The sequence below is a fragment of the Thamnophis elegans genome, chromosome 11, assembly GCF_009769535.1.
Source record: "Thamnophis elegans isolate rThaEle1 chromosome 11, rThaEle1.pri, whole genome shotgun sequence".
Taxonomy (NCBI): Eukaryota; Metazoa; Chordata; class Lepidosauria; order Squamata; family Colubridae; genus Thamnophis; species Thamnophis elegans.
The window spans coordinates 22,608,261-22,633,840 of NC_045551.1; the positions used below are offsets into that span (position 1 = coordinate 22,608,261).

At 35.6% G+C, this 25,580-nt stretch overlaps 1 protein-coding gene across 1 annotated transcript in view; it reads right to left on the reverse strand.

The window, feature by feature from the left end:
* Positions 1 to 2,426: 2,426 nt before the first annotated feature.
* EGFL6 (EGF like domain multiple 6) overlaps positions 2,427 to 25,580 on the reverse strand; it is a 33,047-nt gene continuing 9,893 nt past the window's right edge. Inside the window, exons 4-11 of the mRNA XM_032226157.1 lie at positions 23,829 to 23,948; positions 16,424 to 16,558; positions 16,104 to 16,226; positions 13,937 to 14,266; positions 6,078 to 6,140; positions 4,697 to 4,802; positions 4,087 to 4,303; positions 2,427 to 3,103 (exon numbers count right to left, since the gene is read on the reverse strand). Coding sequence (XP_032082048.1) covers positions 2,993 to 3,103; positions 4,087 to 4,303; positions 4,697 to 4,802; positions 6,078 to 6,140; positions 13,937 to 14,266; positions 16,104 to 16,226; positions 16,424 to 16,558; positions 23,829 to 23,948 — 1,205 coding nt within the window. The 3' untranslated portion in view covers positions 2,427 to 2,992. The remainder of the gene's footprint in view (positions 3,104 to 4,086; positions 4,304 to 4,696; positions 4,803 to 6,077; positions 6,141 to 13,936; positions 14,267 to 16,103; positions 16,227 to 16,423; positions 16,559 to 23,828; positions 23,949 to 25,580) is intronic.

Consider the following 25,580-nt stretch of genomic DNA (forward strand, 5'->3'; position numbering starts at 1 on the left):
AATAAAACATTTGAAACAAACAAAAAAAAAAAGAACCCACATTTAAATCATGATTTATGGTGATAAACCATCCTTAAAGCAAATCATAAGGTGGCACCATATGTGAATTTGGTTGTTGAATGTTATCAACAATGCAGGAGTGATGTTGCTGTTATCTCATGATGATATCCCAGCTTGTTAATAAGTCCTGGTTAATACCTAAATTAAATTAATCTGAGTCTTCCCAACCTAAACCGACTATGAGCTATGAGATTTGGTTTAATATATCTAAAAGGATTTGGACAGTGTAAACAAAGATATGTGACATATCAACTAACAGCACAAAAATGTTTGCATATTGTTCTCTGAATCATAAATACTTAGAAAAATATTTCCAAAAGAAAACTTCAATGTTTAATAAAAGACCTTTAATGGATTTTCATTTAGAATACAGTTTGCCATATTTTTCCCTATATATATATGAGAACATTATCAAATTATGAATAAGTGAATTTATAAAAGAGAGAATCTATCTTCCATTTCCCAAATACATCATAGACACATATGTATACTGTTTTATGTGTTCAAGCCATATATATATATATAAATATATATAAATATATATATAGTGTATATGTGTATATGTATGTGTGTGTGTGTGTGTGTGTGTGTGTGTGTATATATATATATATATATATATATATATATATATATACACACACACACACACACACACACACACACACACACACAAATACATACTTACTTTTAAATGTATTTAATTCCCAGATGGGCTTTGGGTTGCTTTTTTTCCTGTCATGATATACAGAACCTGATCCAAAAATCCAGGAACACTCTGAAGTTGGACATAAACTCTTGGGAAACAGAGTCGGAGCCCTTAGTTTATATGTGAGGAATAATAAGAATGGGTACTGAGAGCTATTTCTTCACTGGAAAGGAAATTTTATACACAGTGAATCTCATCTCCGTATGCCTAGAAGTAGAACCAGTTGCCTTGGGAGGCGGACACGAGAACTCCATAAGGTGAAAATATGTTTCTATTATGATCAAAAATTGGAGCGTCATATGTTCCCTGTGGCATGAACGATAACCTTGATAAATTATCTTGGTATGTTGCTTTATAGCATGCATGTACAGTATTTATGTGAATGTACACACACAAACATGCACACACACACACACACACACACACACACACACACACACAGAGGCTTTTTATTGTTGTATCTAGCTTTGCAAAAAAAACCCCAACCAACCAACCAGAGGAGCACACTACTTTCACAAATTTTAGAAAAGCACTATCCAAAGCAAAGATTTTAATGTTTCTACCAGAAGCGTAGTATATTATTAGCTTCTAAGCATAATTTCCCCATTTATTTAACACAATAATAGCTGTATGTACTCATGGATAAGCCAAAAAAGATAGGTGCCAAAATGCACCAAAAATTGGATTTAGCATATTCCTGAATAGGCTTATCTGTGAGTATATATACATAATATTTTGAAAGAATAGTTGTATTTCCTGTATATATTACAGGTAGTTCTTGATGGCTTACAATCATTTATTAAGTGACTACTCAAAGTTACAAGAGCACCAAAATGTGACTTACAATTAGTCCTCATACTTATGACTGTTGCAGCATTCTCATGGTTACGTGATCAAAATCTCAGCACTTAGCAACTGGCATGTATTTATGGTAGTTGCTGCATCCCAGGGTCACGTGATCACCATTTGCAACCTTCCTAGCTGGCTTCCAACAGGCAAATTAAGGGGAACGCTATATTCAATTAATGACTGCATCATTTACTTAACAACTACAGTGATTTGCTTAATAACCATGCCATAAAACATTGAAAAACTTAGCATGACTCACTTAACAACTGGCTTTCTTATTAATGGAAATTCTGGTCCCTATTGTTGTCATACATTAAGGACTATCTATATTGTTTAAGCCCATCTGTGGATAAACAATCCCTCAAATATTGAACCAAAATACTATGAAAAATCTAGGTTGGCTTTTCTGCAGGTGGCACACTTTTCGTGGTATTTTGGTTAAACATTTGTGGGTCAGCTTATCCACAGATGGGCTTATATATGAGTATCCTGTACATATACTGGTACCAGTGTCAGTAAAAACATGAAGTACCTGAACAGTGAGTTTCAAAATGTTTTGAGATGTGTCTTATATACTATACATATTTATTGCAATAAGTGACAGTAACTCCAATAAACATCCACAGCGTAAGGCCATTTTTAGTGGCCATAAACTGGTGCAAGTTCTAAGACAGCAATTGGTGTGCCTTATATGATTGTGGCCATATTTAATGTACTTTGAGAGAGCCATATTATGTGAAACAAGTTTGCAAAATCAGCAATCATGTGATAGTCATACACATATATTCAGTAAGTAGGACCAAGACTTTATTTGAAGGTAGGGTCATTCTGGTTTTTTTTGTTTGTTGCTGTTGTTAGAAATTTATGTTAGAACTTTTATCATACTTTGTATGATTTGTTCTTCAGAATGTCAGGAAACCATGCCATCAGGTTTCAGCAACTATATTTTATAAAATAGTTCAAGGCCATAAAATAAGTGTCAAGTTAAACTTTGCCAAAGGCCTTTCATTTTTCACTGTGTTCTAAAACATCACAATATTATAGGAAAAGATAGGGAACATTCAAATAAAGCAAAATTTATCTTAAATGGATTTTAAGCACAGATTACTCTTGTAAAACCATTAGACATCTTTTTTTTTTGTATAACACAACAAGAAGTTACATAGTATAGTTTACACATAGTAGAAAATGTAATATGTTTAGGTACACATAAACTAACCAGAAACATCTAAATCTATCATTTAAAAAAAATCTGTATCACAGTTAAAGATGCAGTTTCCAGATCTACATTTTATCTAGGTTACAGCATTATAAAATCTCTGTCTGAGATTTTAAAATAATATTATATATAATATAATAGAAATTAAAACAATCTGTTTAGATATCCAACATTACGAGGTCTTCAGAACATAAATTAGAAAATAGTAGAATGGCATCAACTGCAGTTTCTCCAGTTTTACCTTTCCCACGTTCTGCCTCAAAAGTGATCTGATAAAGGAAGAAAGAAAATAATGATTCATAAAATTATGCTATCTATATAAGGGATGAGATAAAATAGAAGACACAGACTTTTGCTATCTTTTGCATCATTTTTAATTCATTATAAGAATCTAAATCCTACATATTCAACTACAATTATTTTATGTGATAATAGAGTAATAAACTTTCTAAGGAAGGAATACTAAGGAAGTTTATTGGTAGCTGTTACTTGGATGCAGATGCTTTCTCTACTTTAGATTGTTATCTTCTGCTAAAGGAAGGCGAAGAAATTCCACAATCTTCACAAGGCTATCCATGATGGCTGCAGTATGTCTGAGATTCAGATACTGCAATCTTGCAGGATAGCCAGATAGGCAACTACTACAAACTTGTCCTTTTCTTGAAACAATAATCTGCCTTCATGTAGGAATGTTTCATATAGGAATGTTTCCAATACTGTGTTAAAGTATTTCAAAAGCAAACCACAACCTGTGTGAACTCGTTTGCCTATCTAACAAAAAAGAAAAAAAAATGATTATCTCGTACAACTGTAAGCATCCCTGAATAACAACTGAAGTTTGTCCTAACATCTGAATGTCTTTGAATCTTCTGATTGGTTTTCCTCTCAGTCATCAAGAATACTCTCACAAGTTAAACATTTGGATTACATTAACAATAATTCATAATGAAATTTTAGAAAACACACAATCTAAAGCATTCACAAAATAGTGAATATTAACAATTTACTCATATTATAATTCACACTTATTTTCTGTTCTTGTAGCAATTGATTTAGCTGAAGGTCATTTTCAAATTGTTTTTTGCTATTTTGTGAATAACTGTTTTCATCTTTTAAGGAATAGCAAACCAAAATACAAATAGTTACAAGTGATCATTTATAGTATGCAACTTGACATACCCAGCCCTGTTGCATTCTACACATAAGGCAAAACCCTGAGAAGAGCAGTTTTAAAAAAAAAACTTTAGCTTACATTTATAGCTGTTTCAGCCCCTGTGTGTACTTCAATCTGTCCAATCCACCATCGTTCATCATTTCCCATACTTTGTTCCACCCTTTCTCCTGCAAGTCGATAACTAAAAATCAAACAAGAAATGCTCTTTGGCTCCAGATAGGTAAGAAGAAGTTTCATGCGCCCAACATCTCCCTTGTGACCTATGAAGGCTGGAACTGTCATATAATATCCATCAAAAACACACAGAAGGAAAATTACAGCAAGGGGAAAAGAGTGTGACATTTGTTTCATCCTGAGTGCTATGGTAACTTCCCCAAAAGTAAAAGGCCACAGCTGTTTAAGCAAAAAAAAAAAAAAAAAAAATCTGATTCAACCACGGATATCACCAGTTAAATAAGACCAGAAAGCAAGGAATTGAAAGATTCTGCTTGTGACTTTGGAGAGCTGTTAGAATTAGATGAATGTTCTTATTTGAAATATGCTCTAGGTCAAGGGGCTAGAAATCTTTCCAGAGAAAGACTCAATATGGCACCAAGTTTTGATAATAAACCTCCAACCCTATGAAAAAAAGCTGATTTATTTTCCTGCTAATGAATAGAACTTCATTAAATCAGGACATAATTAATTACCAAATTCATGATCTGCAGGATTCCAGTCAAAGTCGATTGCATCTTGTTGCCAAGCACAAGAACCTCGACCAAAGCTGCAGTCTACAACTGTGATGTCCAGAAACAGTGATTGACGTTCAGATCCAGAAAGACAAGAAAAATTAATCTAAATCTACAACAATAAAACTTAATTTAAAATATAACCAAAGAATTTTACCTACAATTTGTTACAGTAAAACAAATGCTATAAACCCCAAATAAAAGTATATTGTTGCATAAGAAGCAATCATCTCATGATGTTTCATGTAACAGATTTCTTTATCTTAGCAAGCCCCAGTCTGATCCCTTAGGGAAGAAAAACCCTCAACTCCATTTGGTTGAAATAAAGATACTTTTACTTAGAGATACTGGTTGCAGTAAAGCCAGGCAGAATCTGAATTTCCTGCACAAAATGACAAAACTATTTCCTTCAGTCCTGTCCCTCCCCACCCCCATCACCAGTTCAAACCCAGCCAATGGGATACAGCCTGGACATTTTGGGATCACTGTGGTGTTTCAGCTGCTAAGTTTCCACACTCAGGGCAAACGGCCTTGAAGATGCTTTGGCACAAAATGATCCCATGGTGATCTGGTCCCGTCCCCGTCCCTCCCGATGTCATCTCCCTCCCGAATTCCCACACAAAAATACAGGTTTATTGCTGTCCATTCGATTCTCTCTCCTCCCCATGCCCTCTAGTCCTTTGAGGCAAATGCCAGCAGGTTGCCAAGCCAAAGATGGTGGACTTGACACATGAGGTCAAATCATGCTGGCATTTGTATGGTTACCTCTTTTTTTTAATTACTAGGGCTATTGGAAGCCTCTGGAAGGCCCCTGAAGGCTCCAGAGGCCTAAAACCGGCTCTACAAGCAAACCGGAAGTTCATTCCTGAACTTCTGGTTTGCCCGTACGGCTGGTTTTTTGTGCTCCAGAGGCTTCAGGGAAGCTCCTGAAGCCTCCATAGGGCCTCCCAGGGGGGAGAGGCTGCTTTGGCCCTCCCTAGGCTTCTATAAATCCTCTGGAGCCCGGGAAGGGCGAAAAATGGCCTCAAAAAAAGGCTGAAGTCAGCTGGCCAGTGGTATACCTTGAAGAAAGCACAAGATTTAGTCAGTTGTCACCAACTCGATACCTTACAAACTAAGTAATAATTATAAAACTAAAGTAAGCCTTGAAAATGACTAGAGCCTTGTTTTTAAAAACATAAATTTTATAAATATAGCCAAATAAAAGTATGCTTATCCTTAAATGGCTCTGTCAGATTAGCTCTGATAAATGTGATACACAAGATATTTAAAGCAATTTTAATGACGTTAAACCAAACTTTAGCAGATCAAAACTTAAATTAAAATTTGCTCACCTTTTATATTTTCTTTTAAGCCTGGAATTTTTTTGTATGCTGTTAGGACCAAAAACAGCAGCTTCTTTGTCTAATTTATTTATTTATTTATTTTAAATATATTTTATTCATTTTTCACATTCCATTTGCAATCACTTATATACAGGGTATTTACTATAAGAAAAGAAAAAAAAAGGGAGATAAAACGAACAAAAAAAAGGAAACACAACTCATCATTCACAACCCCACCTAACCCTTCCATCCTCCATACACCCCATCTACCCCCTCCAACTTTCCTTTCTCCCTCTAACACTCCCCTCCTACTTCCCTTTCCCCTCAAGCCTTCCTTCTCCCCTTACTCCCCACACACCCTCCTTACATTCCCCTTACTCCTTCCTTACTCCTCCCTCTTCTTTCCCTCTACCTCCCTCCTTGGTGTATGCCTTTATTCGAGTGTTGTTTGATCTGATAAAAGTAAAATGAACCAAGGGAAAAAAAAAAGAAAAAAAAGAAAAAAAAGAACCACCGTATATAAATACATTCTTGTTCTTATTAAGACTATGTTAACACCCCCCCCCCACAAATCCCCATCCCTAATCCTCCCGACTTCCCAGGGCCCACACCTGGCACTACCTTCTGTCTAAAATATCTTGTATACATATGGATTAAAAAAATAAAAGTAATATGTCAAAAAAAAGAAAAACAGAAAAAAAGAAGAGAGAAAAGAAAAGAGAAAAGAAAAAAAAGAAAAAAAAAGAAACCACTCTTTGTGTTGATCTCAGCCCCCCATCTTTATCTATGCTTAAATAGTATAAATCATTCTATCTATATTTTATTCTCGTCTCTTACTTCTTTGCTATTTACCCCAACCTTCTGTAGACTCCCCCGTTCCTCTTCCTAAACCTTATGATCCCTTCCGATAAAATTTAAGCAACGTGGTTCATGCCACATATTCAAATTACTTTGCAGAAGAGTAATCAAGCTTTCCCTTCTAGTAAAATTTAAACAGCGTAAATGATCTTTCTTAACCTCCTTTTCAAACAGTAATTCAAAATAATCTAGCCAAGCTTCCCCTTCTTAGTAAAGTTAAGCAGCGTAGATCAAATATTACTTTACACAGAAATCAACTTCTATCTTAAGATAATTCCAACCGACTTTCTCTTCTAATAGGATTTAAATAACGTAGTTCATTCCCCATGCATTTTACCCTCATCCCTTACTTGTCTGATATTTACCACTATCAAATTTATGCTAACATTTGTTTGAGATCTAACTCAAAGCAATTTCAACCAACTTTCCCTTCTAATAAAAGTTAAATAGCATGGATCATTCCACATATTCAAATAATACTTTCAGCAAGAGTCAGTTAACCTTCTGTTTTAAAATAGTCCCTTCTAACAAAGTTTAAACAACATAAATCATTCCGCATTCTTTTTACACCTATCTTAAGATAATCCCAACCGGCTTTCTGTTCTAATAAGCTTTAAACAACGTAAATCATTCCACATATATTTTACCCTCATCCCTTGCTTGTCTAATGTTTACCACTATCAAATTTATGCTAACGTTAATTTAAAATCTAGCTCAAAGTAGTTTCACCCAGCTTTCCCTTCTGATAAGAATTAGTCCGCTTTTTCTACCGGAGAGAGGTCTCAAACCCCCATTCAGTCCTTAACTTTGGCGAATATTTTGAAATGTCTAAATTCTCGATCTCCGTTTTTCTGCTTCTCCGAGGGAGGAAAGGCTACCCCCTCCATCTTGCAGCCACATGGCCTGTCGTTTGCCTTCTCCTTCCGCTTGTCTCTCCTCTCTTCCAAGTGAGTCAGGAAGTCCCGCCTTCAAAGTCCTACAGTAGAAATCTTGAGCCTCCGAAACAGAGTTAAGACGAAATCTTTGATTCTTAAATGTAACCGTGATGCCGGCAGGGGCCTCCCATCTGTATCGAATCTGTTGACTCCTAAGCTCTTTAGTTAAAAAGGTGTAGTCCCTTCTTGCTTTCAACATCTGGAAAGGTATATCTTTGAAGACAATCAGGTCCTGGTCATCAACTCGGAGACTGTTGTTATGAAACTTTTGCACAATTGCGTTTCTAGCTTCTTTTGTAGAGAAATGTATAATTATGTCCCTCGGGAGCTGTCGCTGTTCCGCTATCAATGAGTTCTGGCGATAGATTTTCCGAATCTGCCAATCAAAATTAAGTCCCGGGCTTCCCACCGCATGGCTGAAGGCTTCAGCAAAGGTCTTTTTCAGATTCTCTTGCTCCTTTTCACGGAATCCTCTGACTCTTATTGCAAATGCCTTCCTATTAAAATTTATCATCATAAGCTGTTGTTCAGTGTCTCTAATTTTTTGTTGTAAAATTTGAATATTGGTAGTCAAATTAAAATTAGCCTTCTCCAAACTTTCCAATTTGTTCTCTATTTCAGCAGAATAATCTGACAGGGCAGACACGGCTGCAAACGTATTCGCCTTCATTTGATTAACTTTAGACTTTAAATCATCATATAGTTCCAATACAAATTCCTTAATTTCTTGTTTAAAATCATTAAACATTTTAAAGAAATATTCCTGTGTTAAAAGTTCTCCAGTAGAGGGCGTAGGAGACAAAGGCTGTGGTTCCAGTAAAAATTCTTTAAATTCTTTAGACACATTTGTAGCAAGGCGCTTCTTTGACCTGGGTGCCATAATAAATAAACAAGTAAGCAGCGCTTTGCTCCCCTCTGTTTCCAAAGAAGAAGAGTTTATTTTGTTAAGGAGCGGTCTGCAGGAAGGTAAAACCAGCTAAGTATATCCACTATCAATCATCCACGGAGAGAAATCGCCATTTTGAAATCCATTTAGACAAAGAAGTCTCTAAGACAAATGGTGCTGGTATTTAAGATAGTAATAAAAACATAAATCTCACAGGGGTGGGACCCGCCCGTATCAATTCTAGCTTGAAAAAAACTTTGTTTTGTCCTGGGGGGGGCTAGCCTGTCTGGGGCTGCCAAAAAAAAAAGGCAGCTGAGAAGAACTGGCTGGAGATAAAAGCTCCGCTCCGGCTGGATCTAATCTCTATCCACAGCCAAAAAAAGAAAAAGGCTGTGGCTCACGAATAGACCCTAGCCTACAGAGCTACTCCCTGCCCCTTTCTTAGCCAAAAAGGGGTGCTATCTATGATCTTATTTAGATATACAGACCAGATCTCTGAGGAGCTCGGTGGAGCCCTCCTCGGCAACAGGCCACGCCCCCAGGAAGTCTGTCTAATTTATTAAAGCATACATTATTAGTATCAATGCTAAACACACACACACACACGTTATCCAACAGAAAATTTCACATTATGAAGAATTACAAAAAAAAACATATAAGAAAACTCATCACAGAATGTATGTGCAATTGTAAATAAACCTTTATGGCTTTGTGCAATGGACCAACTCAGTTATCTGCAAATTATTCAACAAAGCATTTTTAAAAAAATGAAAACAAGTGTAGTGTGCAAGTCAGTCATAGCTTTTCATCAAACAAGCCTGCCAATCATGATCATTGTTTTGAATTTATACGTAAATTATGCTTTCAGTTTGTTGTGTTTGGAGAAAATCCAAAAGAGGGCATGGACTCAAAAACAGGAAGAGGTGTAGCACAATCAACTTTGGAAGATTCTCTTACAGCCAATCTCAATAAAAGAGCCTGTGGCCTAGTGGCTAATACAACTGCCTAATATGTAATACAGCCCAGGTTCGAATCTCAGTAAGGGTATGGCTAGCTGATGAGAGCTAAATAGCTTGAAATAGATCTATACTAGTCTCCCTTTATTTATTTATCAGCACAAATGCAACACAAATACAACAAATGCAACAGTAAAAATAATGGTTTTCTGTCTGGATGGTCTCTTGTGATGAGCCGATAGACAGAGAAAGGATTAGTATACCAGGGTTTGTGACACAATACATACACACACACACACACACACAAATACACACACACACACACACACACACACACACACACACACACACACACATATATATATATATATATATATATATATATATATATATATATATATATATAATCACAACCCCTGGTAAGCCCCAATTATGGGAGGAAGCTAACTGCTTCCATCATCTGTCAATCGGCTTGTCACAAGAGTCCATCACGACAGAAACCCAATATTTTTACTGTTGCCTTTGTTATATTTGTGTTTTTTATTTGTGCTGATAAATAAATAAAGGGAGACCAGTATAGATCTATTTCAAGCTATTTAGCTCTTGATCATAGATCTTGAAATAGATCTATACTACTCTCCCTTTATTTATCAGCACAAATAAAACACACACACACACACACACACACATATATATATATTGCATTTGTGCTGATAAACATCCCATATTTGGGCATACCAGGGGTTGTGACACTATATATATATATATATATATATATATATATATATATATATATATATATATATATATATATATATATGTGTGTGTGTGTGTGTGTGTGTGTGTGTGTGTGTGTGTGTGTGTGTGTGTGTGTGTTTTTATCTGCACAAATACAACATATGGTTTAGGTTTAGATTTATTGGACTTATATGCCGCCCATTACAAAAGAATATCCAAAAAACCAAATAGACATTTACAATGAGATTTAGAAATTAAATTAAAATTAATACTTAAAATTTATTTTATTCAGGCTAGGCCGGCTTGAATACATATATGTATGTATGTATGTATGTATGTATGTGTGTGTGTGTGTATATATATATAATAATATACTATATTATTTATTTATTTATTTAGAGTTCACTACTTCCATTCTCTGTCCATCGGCTCGTCACAAGAGACCATCCAGACAGAAATCCAATTTTTTTTAACTGTTGCCTTTTTGTTACATTTGTGTTGTATTTGTGCTGATAAATAAATAAAATGATAAATCTCCCTTTATTTATTTATCAGCACAAGTACAATACATTCTATATTATTATATATATATAATTCCATTTATATAGCCGCCTATCTCATGTGTGGCTATAATCCTCTGGTTCAAAGACACTTTGACCCATATAAGGAAGAAATCCTAGAACATATCTGGCAGAGATACAAAGTCATGAGCCTTAGCAAAGCCAGGTTATGTATACATCAGTCTCCTTTAAAAAAGAGAACAACTAAGAAGATGCTATGATCTGCCTTCATCTTTAGCAGTAGTGGAATCCAGCATCTGAGACTTAGGGCAGATTGTTACTGCGCACCCACTGTTTCTTTGTGGGTGGCTAAATACTAACATTCATTTTAAAAAAGCTACTATGTTCCTTTTGCTATGAGTATATTTCCTCTGAGGCTGTGGTCACTATAACCTATGGTCTGTTCTCAGCTTTGTTTTTTTTTTTTATTATTAAATGTTTTTTAGTTTTAGTTTAAAATGGGTACAGCATCTTTCTTAATATATCAATCAATTACAGATAATACAAAAAAAAGACAAAAACAACAATCAGAAAAACAAAACAAAACACAGGTGTCTATTATGAAAAAATAAGAAGTATATCAACTGGTTACAACATGTTTTGGTGCTTCTCTTCCGTTAGCTCCTATTAATTCAGATATCTTAACTCGAATATTTACCATATCAACATCATTATACCTCCAGTTTTAATTATTATGGTTATTTAAACATCCTTCATCCTTAGCTATGCTAAGGAATTAGTCCATAACACATGCTGGCAGTTCATTTACTTATTTGTAAAATCCTCTATTATCATCAAATCCTCATATTCTATTTTAGCTAAACATCCATAATATTCAATTATATCATATATCATAACATTTTCCCAGTATTGATTAACATTTGATTGTATGGATTTTATTTAGTTTTTTAATAGTGCTAATTATTATAGTTAATACTCTTTATGTATAATCTAAAGGTATTTTCTCATATCCAATTGTTAGTTATCATATCAACTCCACATTATATACATTACTATCAATATCAATTATTATTCAGCAATATCTGTTACACGAAAAAGCAATTGGGTTTAACTAGTTTTCAATTATATTCATCAATCTATCAGCCAGTTCCAAATTATATATATTGCTATCCATATCAGTCATTATTCAGCTATATCTATTACAAATTGAAGTAATCTGATCTAGCTAATTTTAAATTGTATTGTCCCATCTGTCAGCCTGTGTCCCTCCAACGAGATTTCCTCCGTCCGATAGCCATTCGTTGGATAAATTTACCAAATGTTTCCATAAGCAAATCCAAACAAAAATATTTCGGCACCTTTGGATTCTGAATGTCGGTGATGAAGTAATAATGTTGTCCTAGGCTTATAAAATTTCCCAAATTAACTTTAATTCTCAAGGGTGGATTCTCCATTCCTCCTGCACACTGTCTCTTTAAATGAATCGTCTTTATAGCTTCCCCCCTCCTTTCTTCCTCTGAGATAGACCAGACACCATTTCTCACATTTTCCATTTGTGTTTCAGGAACATTTAAGCATTCAACGATCTCAGTTTTAACTTCATATTTTAGAATCAATTGATCCAGTTTTCTTTCCAGTTTTTGGTAAGAATCAAAGAGTCCTCTACACGCAGAGAAAAGAGTCTGAAATGAAATCTTAGGGGTATTTTGGGACGCCATGATGTGTCGTAGTTAAAATAGAAGCTCTCTTTTTTTTCCTTACAGGCTTCGAAGCACTTTTTTTTTAGTCTCTTACAGGCTGTCAATCTTATCTAGTTGTAAACAGAACTAGATAGTAAAGTAATAAAAATGTCGAATCGTGACGGGCTAATTAGTAGGAGATAAGTTTTACGATCCACTTAGGGAGATTCAGAGGGGGGAGGATGTCGCGGAGTTTCTTGAAGCATTTAAAAAGTAAAGTAACCACCAGTCATAAATCCATTAGAAAGAGCCAATTCGCCGCTAAATCTTCCTGTTCTTTGGATTCAGTTAGCTTAATTTTTTTAACACGAACAGTCTCTCTTGGATAATAAAATCAGCTTACCAGATGACATCACTTCTTCCATTCTTAGGGGCAACCTGCAGTTTCAGTTAGCACGCAGCTAATCCAAAAAGGAATTGGCACGAGGAGTTAATACCCCCCCCCAGAGATTTGCGGATATCTCTGGGGTCCTGGGTCCCTCCCCACCTTCACTGTCGTCTCCGGGACAGCTAGAGTTCAAAGAACCCGTCCAAAAATCCTTTGGTATAGAGGAATTTCAGGAGTAGCCTAAAACTCCATCTTCTCACTGCTAAGCCCCGCCTTCTTCACCTGTTCTCAGCTTTGTTGAATCAGCCATCAAAGTCCATTCACATACTTCTGGCAATTGCCATCAGGGGCATGGAAAATCAATGGGTGTATTGAGGCAAAAATAATATATTGGCATTATGGGAATAAGTATAGAGGAACTTTGTGGTTGTGCTCTCTCTTCTCAGCTCTCCTGCAGCTGTCTGCAAAGTTTCATTTCAGACTGATCATCATTTAATACCCAGTTACCCTAATGGCTATTATAGCTATAATCTCAGGATATAAGAAATGCTCTACAGCAATGGTCCCCAACATTTCTGGTTCCACGAACTGGCAATGGAGGTGGATGGGGGGTAGAGGATGCATGCAACCTAATCCCATACTTGCACAAATGAAGCTTCACGTGCTCACCACAGACCAGTACCATCCACAGACCAGGGGTTGGGGCCCCTACTCTAGAGTACAGAATACTAACTTATATGAGATTTAAAGAATATAATATATAACAAAGGCATAATATTGTGTCTCCTTATTTGGCAGGATCTATTTACCAACTTTATGTTTAAAGTGCTTTGCCTTTAATTTATTGGATGAGTGCTATCAAAAACTGCCATAAACATATGGATTTTTTTTTGTGGGGGGAGAGTGACACTTACAAAATACATCTCCCCTGAGTTTCTTTTCATGGACAGTCTGGTTTTTGAGATGTTCAATTTCTCCTTCTTCTTCTTCAACACTTTCTTGTTCTATTGTTTTTCTGTCTTTTCTGATGTCTTCAGTGCTTTCCCCCCATTTACTGAAGGCACCTTCCAAATACAAGTCATCTTCATAGTCTAAAGGACTCACATGAGCTTTAGATGCTGGGATTGTATTTTTTATGTCATCATGCTTTTTTGCATTTTTCTTGGGAAGAAGCAGTTTCTTCCATTTCTCTTTGATAATGCCAGGCATTCTGTGAATTGCTTTCACAGAATTTTCATGAGCAACTAGGGAAACAGAAATAACAAAACATGTCCAAATTATCATACACATAGTAAAACTATTCCATCTTGATTTTGGAACAATCTGACATTGGGACACCCCAATTTCTCCAAAATCCTGATGTCTGTAGTTCAAATATGATTGAAAAAAGAAGACAGAGATAGTAGCGTTTTCTGTATTTTATTTTTGAATATTTCTTATGTTCTTCTTTTGACTAAAATTGCAACTATGAAGGAAAATATTTATTATCCATATAAAATCAAAATGAGCATATACTTCTATGGTTTTTTAAATCTAATATATTCAAAATTTAATATGAGAGAAACAATAGCATGATTTTCCAATGAATGCATTTCACTTTCAGTATTAGTATTAGCAGTATGGAGTCAATATTACTGATTAGCAATACTGTATTCATTTTATGAAGCGTTAGCTACAGTTTTTAGCAAGAGAAAACCTGAATCTGTCCGTCTTATGGATAATATGTTCAAATTTCTTTCATCCAGATGTCTACATGCCAATGTTATGTTATTACTTACTTAAGATTCTTTTTAAGTAATCACACATATCTCCATCCTATGGATAATATGTTCAAATTACTTTTATCCAGATGTCTATATGACAATACAATGTTCATGTTTAGTCCACTTGAATTCTTTTTCCCAGAGAGAGAAGTTATAAGAGAACATATTGTAATTTAACAGATACGGTTTACTGAATCTATTCAGGATATGATAGAGGAAACCCTAATTTGCTACAAATCTGTTTTTAGCAAAAGAAGATAAATCTCCAGTGCTTTAATAAACAAGCCCACAAACGATGTTTGACCAGTGAAGCAGAATATCTCCATATAGATCTGAGATTGAACCCCAAACTAAGATCCTTATTCATTGCTAGCCAATTGTAAGGCAAAGGAAAATATAGCAACTAGCAGGAAATCAGGGCCATTTCTAAACAACTTTGTAGGTAACCCTCTCTAGTATAAAATGTACCCAAGATAAGTGTTCTAGGCTATTTTTATTTTTTGCAGATCTATTCCTTGTTTTCCTTTTTTAGCAATAGCAATAGCACTTAGACTTATGTACTGTTTCACAGTGCTTTACAGTCCCCTTTTTCTTGCATATATGATACAGTAATCCAAATAACTGAGCAGAGCTGCAATTTTCTAAAATTAATTAGCAATAGACAAGCAAGAGGGTCATATCTATTTCAAAGACAGCAATTGCCTTCCCGGAAAGTTCTCTATTGAGAAAATGTTGTGCACTTGCAAGATTATATAACCACAAGGGGATTGCATTTTCTAATAATCCCCTGAAGAAGAAATGGGAAAAACACTTTCCCAATTATCGAACATTGCTTTTAAAATTTCATAGGCAATATAAAAGAAGTCAGAGATTTGTTGTTGAAGGCTGGGGAGGCAATCACCCTGAGGCTCAACTTTCACGCCTTCAAAAGACCTGATGGCTTATGGCCACAACAGGAGCCACAGGAGAGAAGTAATGCAAATAGAATAACCTAAACAAGCAGTTTACTCTTTCAATAAAGGAAAACCTGATCCCAGTGTTGTCTCTTAATTTTGCAGGTCCAAAAATGCAAAAAAAAAAAACCCCACCAAAATAAACAAAAAACATCAGTCAGCTCATTTTGCTTGAGTTGATTCATTTAATGTCTTTCTATGGGCTGTGACCCACTGTTTTAAACATAAAATAAGAGTATAATACCCTTCATCGGAAAAGACATATTCTGAAAAATGCCTAGATTTTTAAAAATCTGTGAAAAACATTGGAATGAGACTAGATATATATATATATATATATTTTAAACTACTGTTCTTCAACTTACCTGAGCATTCAAAACCATTGCCTCTATAGCCCAGTTTACATTTACACTTGAAGGAACCTTGAATGTTCAGGCATTCTGCATGTAAGTTACATTTTGGTGTACTTGCTATACATTCATTTATATCTAAAAAGGGAAATGTGAAATGTTAAGTAAAATGTATTGCTGAAGTTGGAAATTGGAAAATAAAGCAGTTTCTTTATACTGTGAAAAGATACAGCAACGGTAATTCTTGTGCACATATGTGAAATGTTAACTGAATACATCAGTTAAAGATGTATCAATCTTCCCATAATATAGGCAAAAGCAAATTTAATCCTTACCTACACAGTCATATCTGCCATTCAGGTGTTTCAGTTTATATCCAATCTGGTATTTGCAATAAAAACTTCCAAATGTGTTGATACATCTTCGATTGAAAGAGCAAACTGCTCTGCCAGTGGCACATTCATCAATATCTATCCCACGAAGATGAAATCTTGTGAGATCAGGCAATGATGAAACACAAGTCTAATTGTCATTGTCATACGGTACCAAGTTATTTATTTATTTATTTATTTACTGTACCTACAGCTTTAGATTGTCAGTGAAATCTACAAGTGCTAAACACAATGCAGTTCTAACAGCCTCAATTGCGAGCTTTGTTTAAAAATTAAATGTCACCTTTCAGATTAAATTTTTCTTAGAAACTAACTAATTAAGTTGACTTACATAAAACATATTTCAACCAGTATGTTTTAAAATGGAAGCCAGATTTACTTAACAACCGTGTTACTAAAGAATTGCATGATTCACTTAACAATGTGGCAAAAAAGTCGTAAAATGGAACAAAAGTCACTTAACTGTCTTGCTTAGCAACAGAAATGTTGGGTTCAGTTATGGTCATAAATTGAGGACTATCTGTAGTCTGTCCTTCAATGGCATATTTACTGTTCAGCCAGTTGAACTAAATATCCACATGGGCTTATTGTATAAGTCCTCAAAACATTTTCATTCATGAATTCCATATGCATCTTGCTTTTGCAGCTGCATGTTAAGGCAGCAATCCTCCAGAGCCATGCTTCCAAGCTGATGAATTTGCAGCTTGAAAGTTTATGAATATCTGTAGTTTCCGATAAACTTTATTTCCTGTGTTGTCAAATTTCTCTACAAAGTCCCCAGAGTCCATTGGGGTTTAAAAAGGACGTCGTTAAAAAAAGTTTTTATTTCTCTGAAGTGTCGTTCCCAATGTGGCCTTTAGAGGGCAGTGGTTTTCCTCCCTCCGCTCAGCTTGCTTGCAGTGCCCGACAAGGGGCGAGGCTCCTCCCTCCCCTCCTGCTCTTCCAAACACGATCATATCTCCCTTCCTTTCGATCTGGTTGCTTTTCTCTGGTTTCCTTTTGGTGAGGGGGGGTGGGAGGGGGGGAGAAGATCTGTCATTTTCCTTCGTTTAAAAAAAAAGGGGGGGGGGAACCCAGGATTTATTGCAAATAAAAAAATCCACCCCAAATGGATCGAGAGGCGGGAAGGGGGGGAGTGGGAATTAGGGGAAAGGGGGATTTTCCTCACGTGCCTTGGATTTCATTTATTTCTTTATTTTTTTAAAAAAAGTTGCTTTTCTTGTATTTCCTTTGCTCGTTTGTTTGGTTGAGGGGGGGTCAGTGGAGAAAAAAAAAGAGAGATCTGGGAGCTTGAATTGGTGCAGCTGGAATTGGGGCTGCGGGATGGGGAGGGCAGTGTCTGTGTGTATAATTTGGAAGAGGCGGGGGGGGGGGGATGGAGGAGATTTCCTTCTCTCCGCTGCTCTTCTCTCGTCTCTTTCTGTCAGATGGGGTTGGGAGTGGGTGGGTGGGGGCGTACGATCCCCTCTTATTTTTTTAATCTATCTCTTTCCTACCTTGTGATCTCCGATCCCCCTCCCTCCCCCGCGCCCCCTCCCTAGGTTCCCCCATTCCTCCTGAGATCTCCTAATTGCTGTAACCGAGCACTTAACAGCTGTAAATAAAAGACTCTACTAGCAATTCCCCTTTTGTTCCTGGTAAAAATGGTACACACACACACACACACACACACACATTTTTGACTGCTCTTTTTGTGCATCCAGTGTGATGTGAGCAGGAATGAAGGCTGGACACACACACATACACACACACACAGAGAGAGAGAGAGAGATTAATAACCCCTGTTTTGCAGCCCCAGACCCTTAAAAACTCATCCATCTTTCCCCCTTTTCATCCATCCATCCCTCTTCATTCTTTACATTTCTCTACACATTTCTCTATTTATCATATTAAGTCTATCTCTTTTTTTAAATTATTATTCTGCTGGTCTTCCTGGGCAGCCTTGATGCCCCCATTCCACTCCAAAAAGAGGCAAGTTAGAAATTTAAATTTTCATCCAGCATGACTAAGGGGTGCTTTATCCAATTTTCTCCTCTTGAGCTTCTGTGGGCAAGGGCAGTCTACCTGCCAGCATCAGGAGTCATGGGAAAGGACCAATATAGGGGGATTTACAAACTATATTCGTGTAGACTTTCTAAAGAGATTTAGCGATGATGGCATAATAGGATGTGACAAGGCTTGCATGATGCCATATAATGAACTTGGCTGCATTGAGTCATTAAAAAAAACTTACTTTTTTTAAAGGGGGCGTTCTATTTAGGAAACGTCTTCCTGCTTCCCCTCTGCAGATTCTGCTTTAAAGCAGTGGTCCCCAACCAGTGGTCCGTGGTGGACCACTGGTGGTCTGTGAGAAAATTTTGGTGGTCCGCAGATATTAACATCTATATCATTCTGATTGACTTGGAGTGCCTGCCTGCTGGTAAGTGAGCTGGGTTTTTTTCTTTTATATTTTTAATGTATTTTAAAATAATATTTTATTTATTGTGCCTAGGATTTTTTAAAATAGTTTTATTCTGTGTGGATTCTTTTTTTAAATTGTCTTAGACTATGTTTTAAATAGTCAGGAGTCATTGACACTGAATTTGCACTTTTAATAATCAGGAAGCACATACTGAGTTTCTTTGAAAAAAATCCAATAATTTAAAAATCCAATAATTTGTTTCCTAGTATAATTTGATTGCTTATTAGTAACCTATGACTATCACTAAGTGTTGTAGCTTATGATTCTTGATGAATGTATTTTTTTCTTTTATGTACACTGAGAGCCTATGCACCAAAGACAAATTCCTTGTGTGTCCAATCACACTTGGCTAATAAACTATTCTACTCTACTCTACTCTACTCTACTCTACTCTACTCTACTCTACTCTACTCTACTCTACTCTACTCTACTCTACTCATTTCTATTTCAATTCTAATAAGGACTTTAACTTCTCTCTCTTGAAAATGTAAGCTATCATAAGGCATTATAATGCAAGCTAGCCTTAGCTTTCAAACAGTTCATTTAGTGACCAAAGTTACAATGGCATTGAAAAAAGTGACTGATGACCATTTTTCACACTTATCGACCGTTGGAGCATCCTCATGGTCACGTGATCAAAATATTGATGTTTGGCAACAGATTCGTATTTATGATGATTTCAGTGTCCTGGGGTCACGTAATTGCCTTGTGTGACCTTTTGACAAAGTCAAATGGGGAAACCAGATTCACTATGTTACTAACTTATCAGCTGCAGTTATTCACTTAAGAACTGTGGCAAGAAAGGTGGTATAATGGGCTTAGTGACCAAAGTTACAATGGCATTGAAAAAAGTGACTGATGACCATTTTTCACACTTAGCAACCATTTTCACACTTATCGACCGTTGGAGCATCCTCATGGTCACGTGATCAAAATTTTGATGTTTGGCAACAGTTACAATTTATATTTGTAAATTGTAGTTATGTTGAAATAAAAAAAAATACAATACTATTTTTGCCTTGTATGAAAATTTTTGTTGCTCCGTATAAAATTTTTAATCAAGCCCCCCCCCCGGTCAAAGGTGTCCCTCTTTTTTGAGAAGGCGGGGCTTAGCAGTGAGAAGACGGATTTTCAGGCTACTCCTGAAATTCCTCTATTCCGAAGGATTTGGACAGTTCATTTTTGAACCTAAGCTGTCCCGGAGAGACAGTGAAAGGTTGAGGGAGATCCAGTGACCCCAGAGACGTTCGCAAGGTCCCTGGGGGCTTGGAATTTAACCTCCATTGCCAGTTCCTTCTGGATTAGCTGTAAGCTAACCGAAACTGCAGGTTGCCCCTAAGAATGGTGGAAGTGTTTTCAACTGGTAAGCTGATTTTATTACTCAAAGAGATACGGTCCGCATTAAAATTCAAGCTAATTGAAACCAAAGAACAGAAGAATCTAGCGGGAAATTGGTTTTTTTTATGGGTTTATGGTCGGTGGTTACCCTATTTCTTAAATGTTTTGAATGCTGTTTACGTGGATAAAGAAAAAATTACTTTACTCCAACATTCCCTCTGACTCTCCCTAAGTGGGCTGTAAACCAATTTACTATAATTTGGCTTCTTACAACTTGACACTTTTACTGCTTGGCTGTGTTGGTCTAAGATCAGATAAGATTGCACAGCTCCCAGCGTGTTCTTACTTGCAAATATCTTAAAGCTTCTAGCTGCGTCACAACATGGCGCCTATACATGCTTCAAATGATTCCTTTCAAATGATTTTCTCCGCATTTCAAAAGTTGTTTGACACATATGAAAAATCTGAAAAAAAACCTGGACTATTTGTTGTTTTTAACATTAAAATATGAAGAAAAAAGTGAGAACGTTGAATGTTTGAATGCTCCTGAAATACAAATGAAGAATGTTAGAAATGAAGTTTCTCAACTTGCTGACACGCCGGGTGTCTGGTTTACTTCGGAGGAGAAAGAGATGCAACGCTTGAAAGGGGGGCAGCCATACAGAAGATTTATTTCAAAAGACAGAGCGCAGGAGGAATGAGAAGCATTAAAGAATCTATACTTTATGAAACATTATTTGCAGAATTTTCGATACCACCCTTGAAAATTAAAGACAAACTGAAAAGTGCAACAAGCCGAAGACAACGTTATTACATCAGAGGCATCCTAAGCAAAAAGGTGCGAAGATATTCCTGTTTGGACTTGCTAATAAAAACGTTTGGTGAACTTGTTCCAAGAATGGTAATAGGACTAAGCAGGTTTTGTTATTGGAGAGACATAGGCTGATAGATGGAAGAATACAATTGAAAATTAGCTAAATCTAATTACTCTTATTTGTAATAGATATAGCTGAATAATAATTGATATTGATAGTAATGTATATAATGTGGAGTTGATATGATAAATAATAATTGGATATGAGAAAGGAAGGTTGGAAATATTTTTGGACCATATACAAAGGTTATTAATCACAATAATTATCACTATTAAAAAATAAAATAAAATATATACAGTTAAATGTTAATTAATATGGGGAAAATGTTACGATATACAATATAACTACATAAAGAAGGGAGAATGATAATAAACTATACTGCATGGAAGATGGAATTTTTGGTATTAAATATTATGGATGTTCAGCTAAAATAGGATATGAGGATTTGATGTTAATAGAGGATTTTACAAACAAGTAAATGAAATGTCAGCATGTGGTTATGGATTAATTCTTTGGCATAGTTAAGGATGAAGGATGTTTAAATAACTGTAGTTAACTAAAAGTGGAGGTATAATGATGTCAATATGGTAAACATTTGAGTTAAGATATTTGAATTAATATGAATTAATGGAAGAGATGCACCAAAACATGTTGTAACCAGCTGATATACTTTTTTTATAAGTATTTTGTTTTGTTTTTCTTTTTTTCTTTTTTTTGGTCTCTTTTTGGTTTTTCTTTTTTTTTTTCTTTTTTTTTTTCCCCTGCCTTGTTTTTTTGTTCTTTTTGTCTTTTTTTTCTTTCTTTTTTCTTTTCCCACTCGTGTGGGCATGTGTTGTTTAAGTAATAATAATAATAATAATTATTATTATTATTATTATTATTATTATTATTATTATTATACAATTGTATCACAGCGGCCAGTTGTTTCGCCGGATTTGGCATTGGTTACTAGTCAGGCCCCACCCAGGGGCCTAGGACGTCATAACGTATTTTCGTAATATGCGTGCAGATCCAAGCAGTGCGGCTTTTTGCATTTGACTGATGGTGATTTTGTCAATTTTTAACTGTTTTAAATGTAATTCCAGTGCTTTTGGAATAGCACCCAGTGTGCCAATTACCACTGGAATTATCACTGCTGGTTTGTGCCATAGTCGTTGAATTTCGATTTTTAAGTCCTGGTATCTTGCGATTTTTTCATGTTCCTTCTCGGCGACCCTGCTATCCCCTGGTATTGCGATGTCTATGATTGTGACCTTATTTTTCTCAACCAGTGTGATGTCTGGTGTATTATGCGCCAGTATTTTGTCGGTTTGTATACGGAAATCCCACAAGATCTTGACCATCTGATTTTCGGTGACTTTTTCAGGCTGATGTTCCCACCAGTTTGTTGCTGTTTTAATATTATAATTTTTGCACAAATTCCAATGGATCATTTGTGCTACTGAATTGTGCCTAAATTATTATTATTATTATTATTATTATTATTAATAACAATTATAGTCAAATGAAAATGGATATATGATGATGGTGACATGTATGAATATTTGAGTTAAAACGCTTGAGTTAACATGAATTATGTTTGTTGACTGTGGAAGACATGCACAAAAGTCTATTTGTAACCAACTGATACACTTTCTATAGTATGTAAAGAAGGATGTTGTATTTGTTTTAAATTAAAAATTAAAAAATTTTAATTAAAAAAAAAGGTGTCCCTCTTTACCAATCTGAAAATCTGGTCACCGCAAGTTTATTCCCTATAACGTAACAAGCTAACAATCGGAACAGCGCCTTCTCATCTGACAGCTCCCTTTTTATACTCGGGGCTGTCAGATGGTAAGCCAATCAGCTGTTGACTATTTCCCGCCTTAACACAACTTTAATGAGCATGCTCAGAACGTGACAAATACACTATTACCAACCACAGAATTGCTTTTTATATATGCATGTTCTCTTCAACATATTATTCTTTTAATATATTTTATTTTTTCCTTTAAATATATTGTAATGCTTTTGTTCATAATTAAATCTACACCTCCACTTCTTTTTCTTCAAATTAAGATCATGACATGTGAATCAATTCTATTATCTTCTTTCCCTTCTTTTAGTTTCACAGGTACCAATCATGCCTATGTTTCTTTCTTCATTTTGTTCATGTGCTTTTCCATTTCTCCTACATTTCAAGTTGCAATCTTCAATATACCATGAACATGTAGGCCACCTGGGCCCTTGGATATTTATCTCTGCTGCACATTGTAGCTTTGGTTAATCAGAGTTTTCACGTAAAGTTTTTTTTTAATAAGATAGAGAAGTTACAGCTTTAACTTCATTCATGTCACATGCAACATTTTCGGCTGATAGTAAGGACAGTATTGTTATTTTGCAACTTTTGGCTAGTAGTCCACATATTCAAGTAAAGCATATTGTAGTTTTACCCCAAACATTGTCTGTATCCAAGCTCTTTAGATAATATTGTGCAACTCAGCATAATACTGCCTGCATCTCACCAACTAAGAGCATCAAGTATGCTGACATATACTTGGGATGTGCACACTAGGGTTAATATTTATTCTAGAATTAAAAATTGCTATTTCTTCCATGTTTATATGAAGCACATACCAGATTTTGAGAAATGTTTGGAGTAATAATATCAAGAACATTAAAACAACTAACATACCTATGCAGGTTTTTTCATTTGGTGCTAACTGAAGTCCACTTAACGGACACAAGCATCGCACATCATCTTTCACTTCTTCACAACCATATTGACAATTCACCATGGTGCATGTTCTGGAATCTTTTAGAAAATATTATTTGTCAACACTTACCTAACTAGAAACACCTACTTTAGAAAACTATGCTTACTAAAAGAAGTGTTTTAAAGTCTGTTTAATAAAAAGACATTGGGATGCCCAAATCAGCATCTTTGCATCTTTTAATTGCTATTTTGACTCTTGCCATTCCTATTACCAAAATGACACAAACTTTTGTTAAAGTTAGCTCAAATTGATAAAGGCTTCAAAATAACTGTATTTTTAATTTTTAGATAGTTAGAAGGCTCTAGGCATGATATAAAATGGTGGTGGTGAACTATTAATCCTACATGGATTGTTATGTACCTGAACCACTTTACCTGATATGTACCAAAAGCACATTATCTGAATCTTACACTGAATGCTCTTTCCAGCTGTTATACATGAAGTTAGGCAAGTAAGATAGAAGGATTTTTTGGTCATGCTATCAGATGCACAAAGCACTCCATCTAGAAAACTGCTGTAGATTGATTTTGATTTGTTTTTATAGTGTCACATGAATACCCCTTTGATGGCATGGTGGTGCGGTGGTTAGAATGCAGTTTTGCAGGTTGACTGCTTACTGTCAGGAGTTTGATCCTGACCAGCTGAAGGTGGATTCAGCCTTCCATCATTCCGAGTTTGGTAAAATGAGGACCCAGATTGTAGGGGGCAATATGCTGACTCTGTAAACTGCTTAGAGAGGGCTGTAAAGCACTGTGAAGCAGTATATAAATCTAAGTGTTATTACTACTGCTATTTTATTAGATTTTTCTGTTGTGTTTGAAAGCTATTTTTAGTCATCCCTTTATTTGCCACGCTGAATTTATTCATCTACATAACTGCTGCTTTTATGATTTCTCAAGTTTAACTCTGAATTAGATATGTTGAGGTAAATAATTTAATATGAAGTGAACCGAGTCTACAGCTGAGATGTCTCGGTTCCACCACCACTGACCCACAGGGCTTGGCTGTTGCCGGCTGTCATTTGTAAGCGCAAGGACTAAACATAATAGGTATGTACAATTTCCATTTTTTTACACTGCAGCCACTCAATATGTTTTTAGATAGAATTAGGAATTATAATATTCCCTGGTTGCCCTGGCAACACATTTCTCAGTAAACTTTTTTCCCTGCATGCCTTTGAAAGCCCACCTGACATTTCATCCTGCAGCGTTTTGTTTCATGTTTCTTTTAGATCCATGAGAAAAAAACAACTAAGAAAAGTAAAAGAAAAATTACTAATAAAAACTTGTTGGTATCACAAATAATTTAGTGAGCATTTCCCTGGCTTAAATTTCATTTTCAACATTTACTGAAAGCCAGCAATTGGTTCAAACTTTGTGCTTTATGCCTTCCTAATTTTTCTCGATTCTACTATAAAGGTACGGTACAAATGTAAAGTGGAAAAAAATGGCAAGATCAAATATTTAAAAATATGTTCAAAACCACACATTTGTTTTTTCCTTCTCTCAAGCTGACAGGAAATGCTTTGAAGACAGCTAAAATGACTGATTTAGCATAGCATGGTTTTTCTATATGCAGTGGAAAATGAGCAGAACTAAAGAAATGAGTCCATGGTTTGCCTCCTAAAGGTGCAAATTAAATAACTTGTAACATCACCAACACTGCCATCA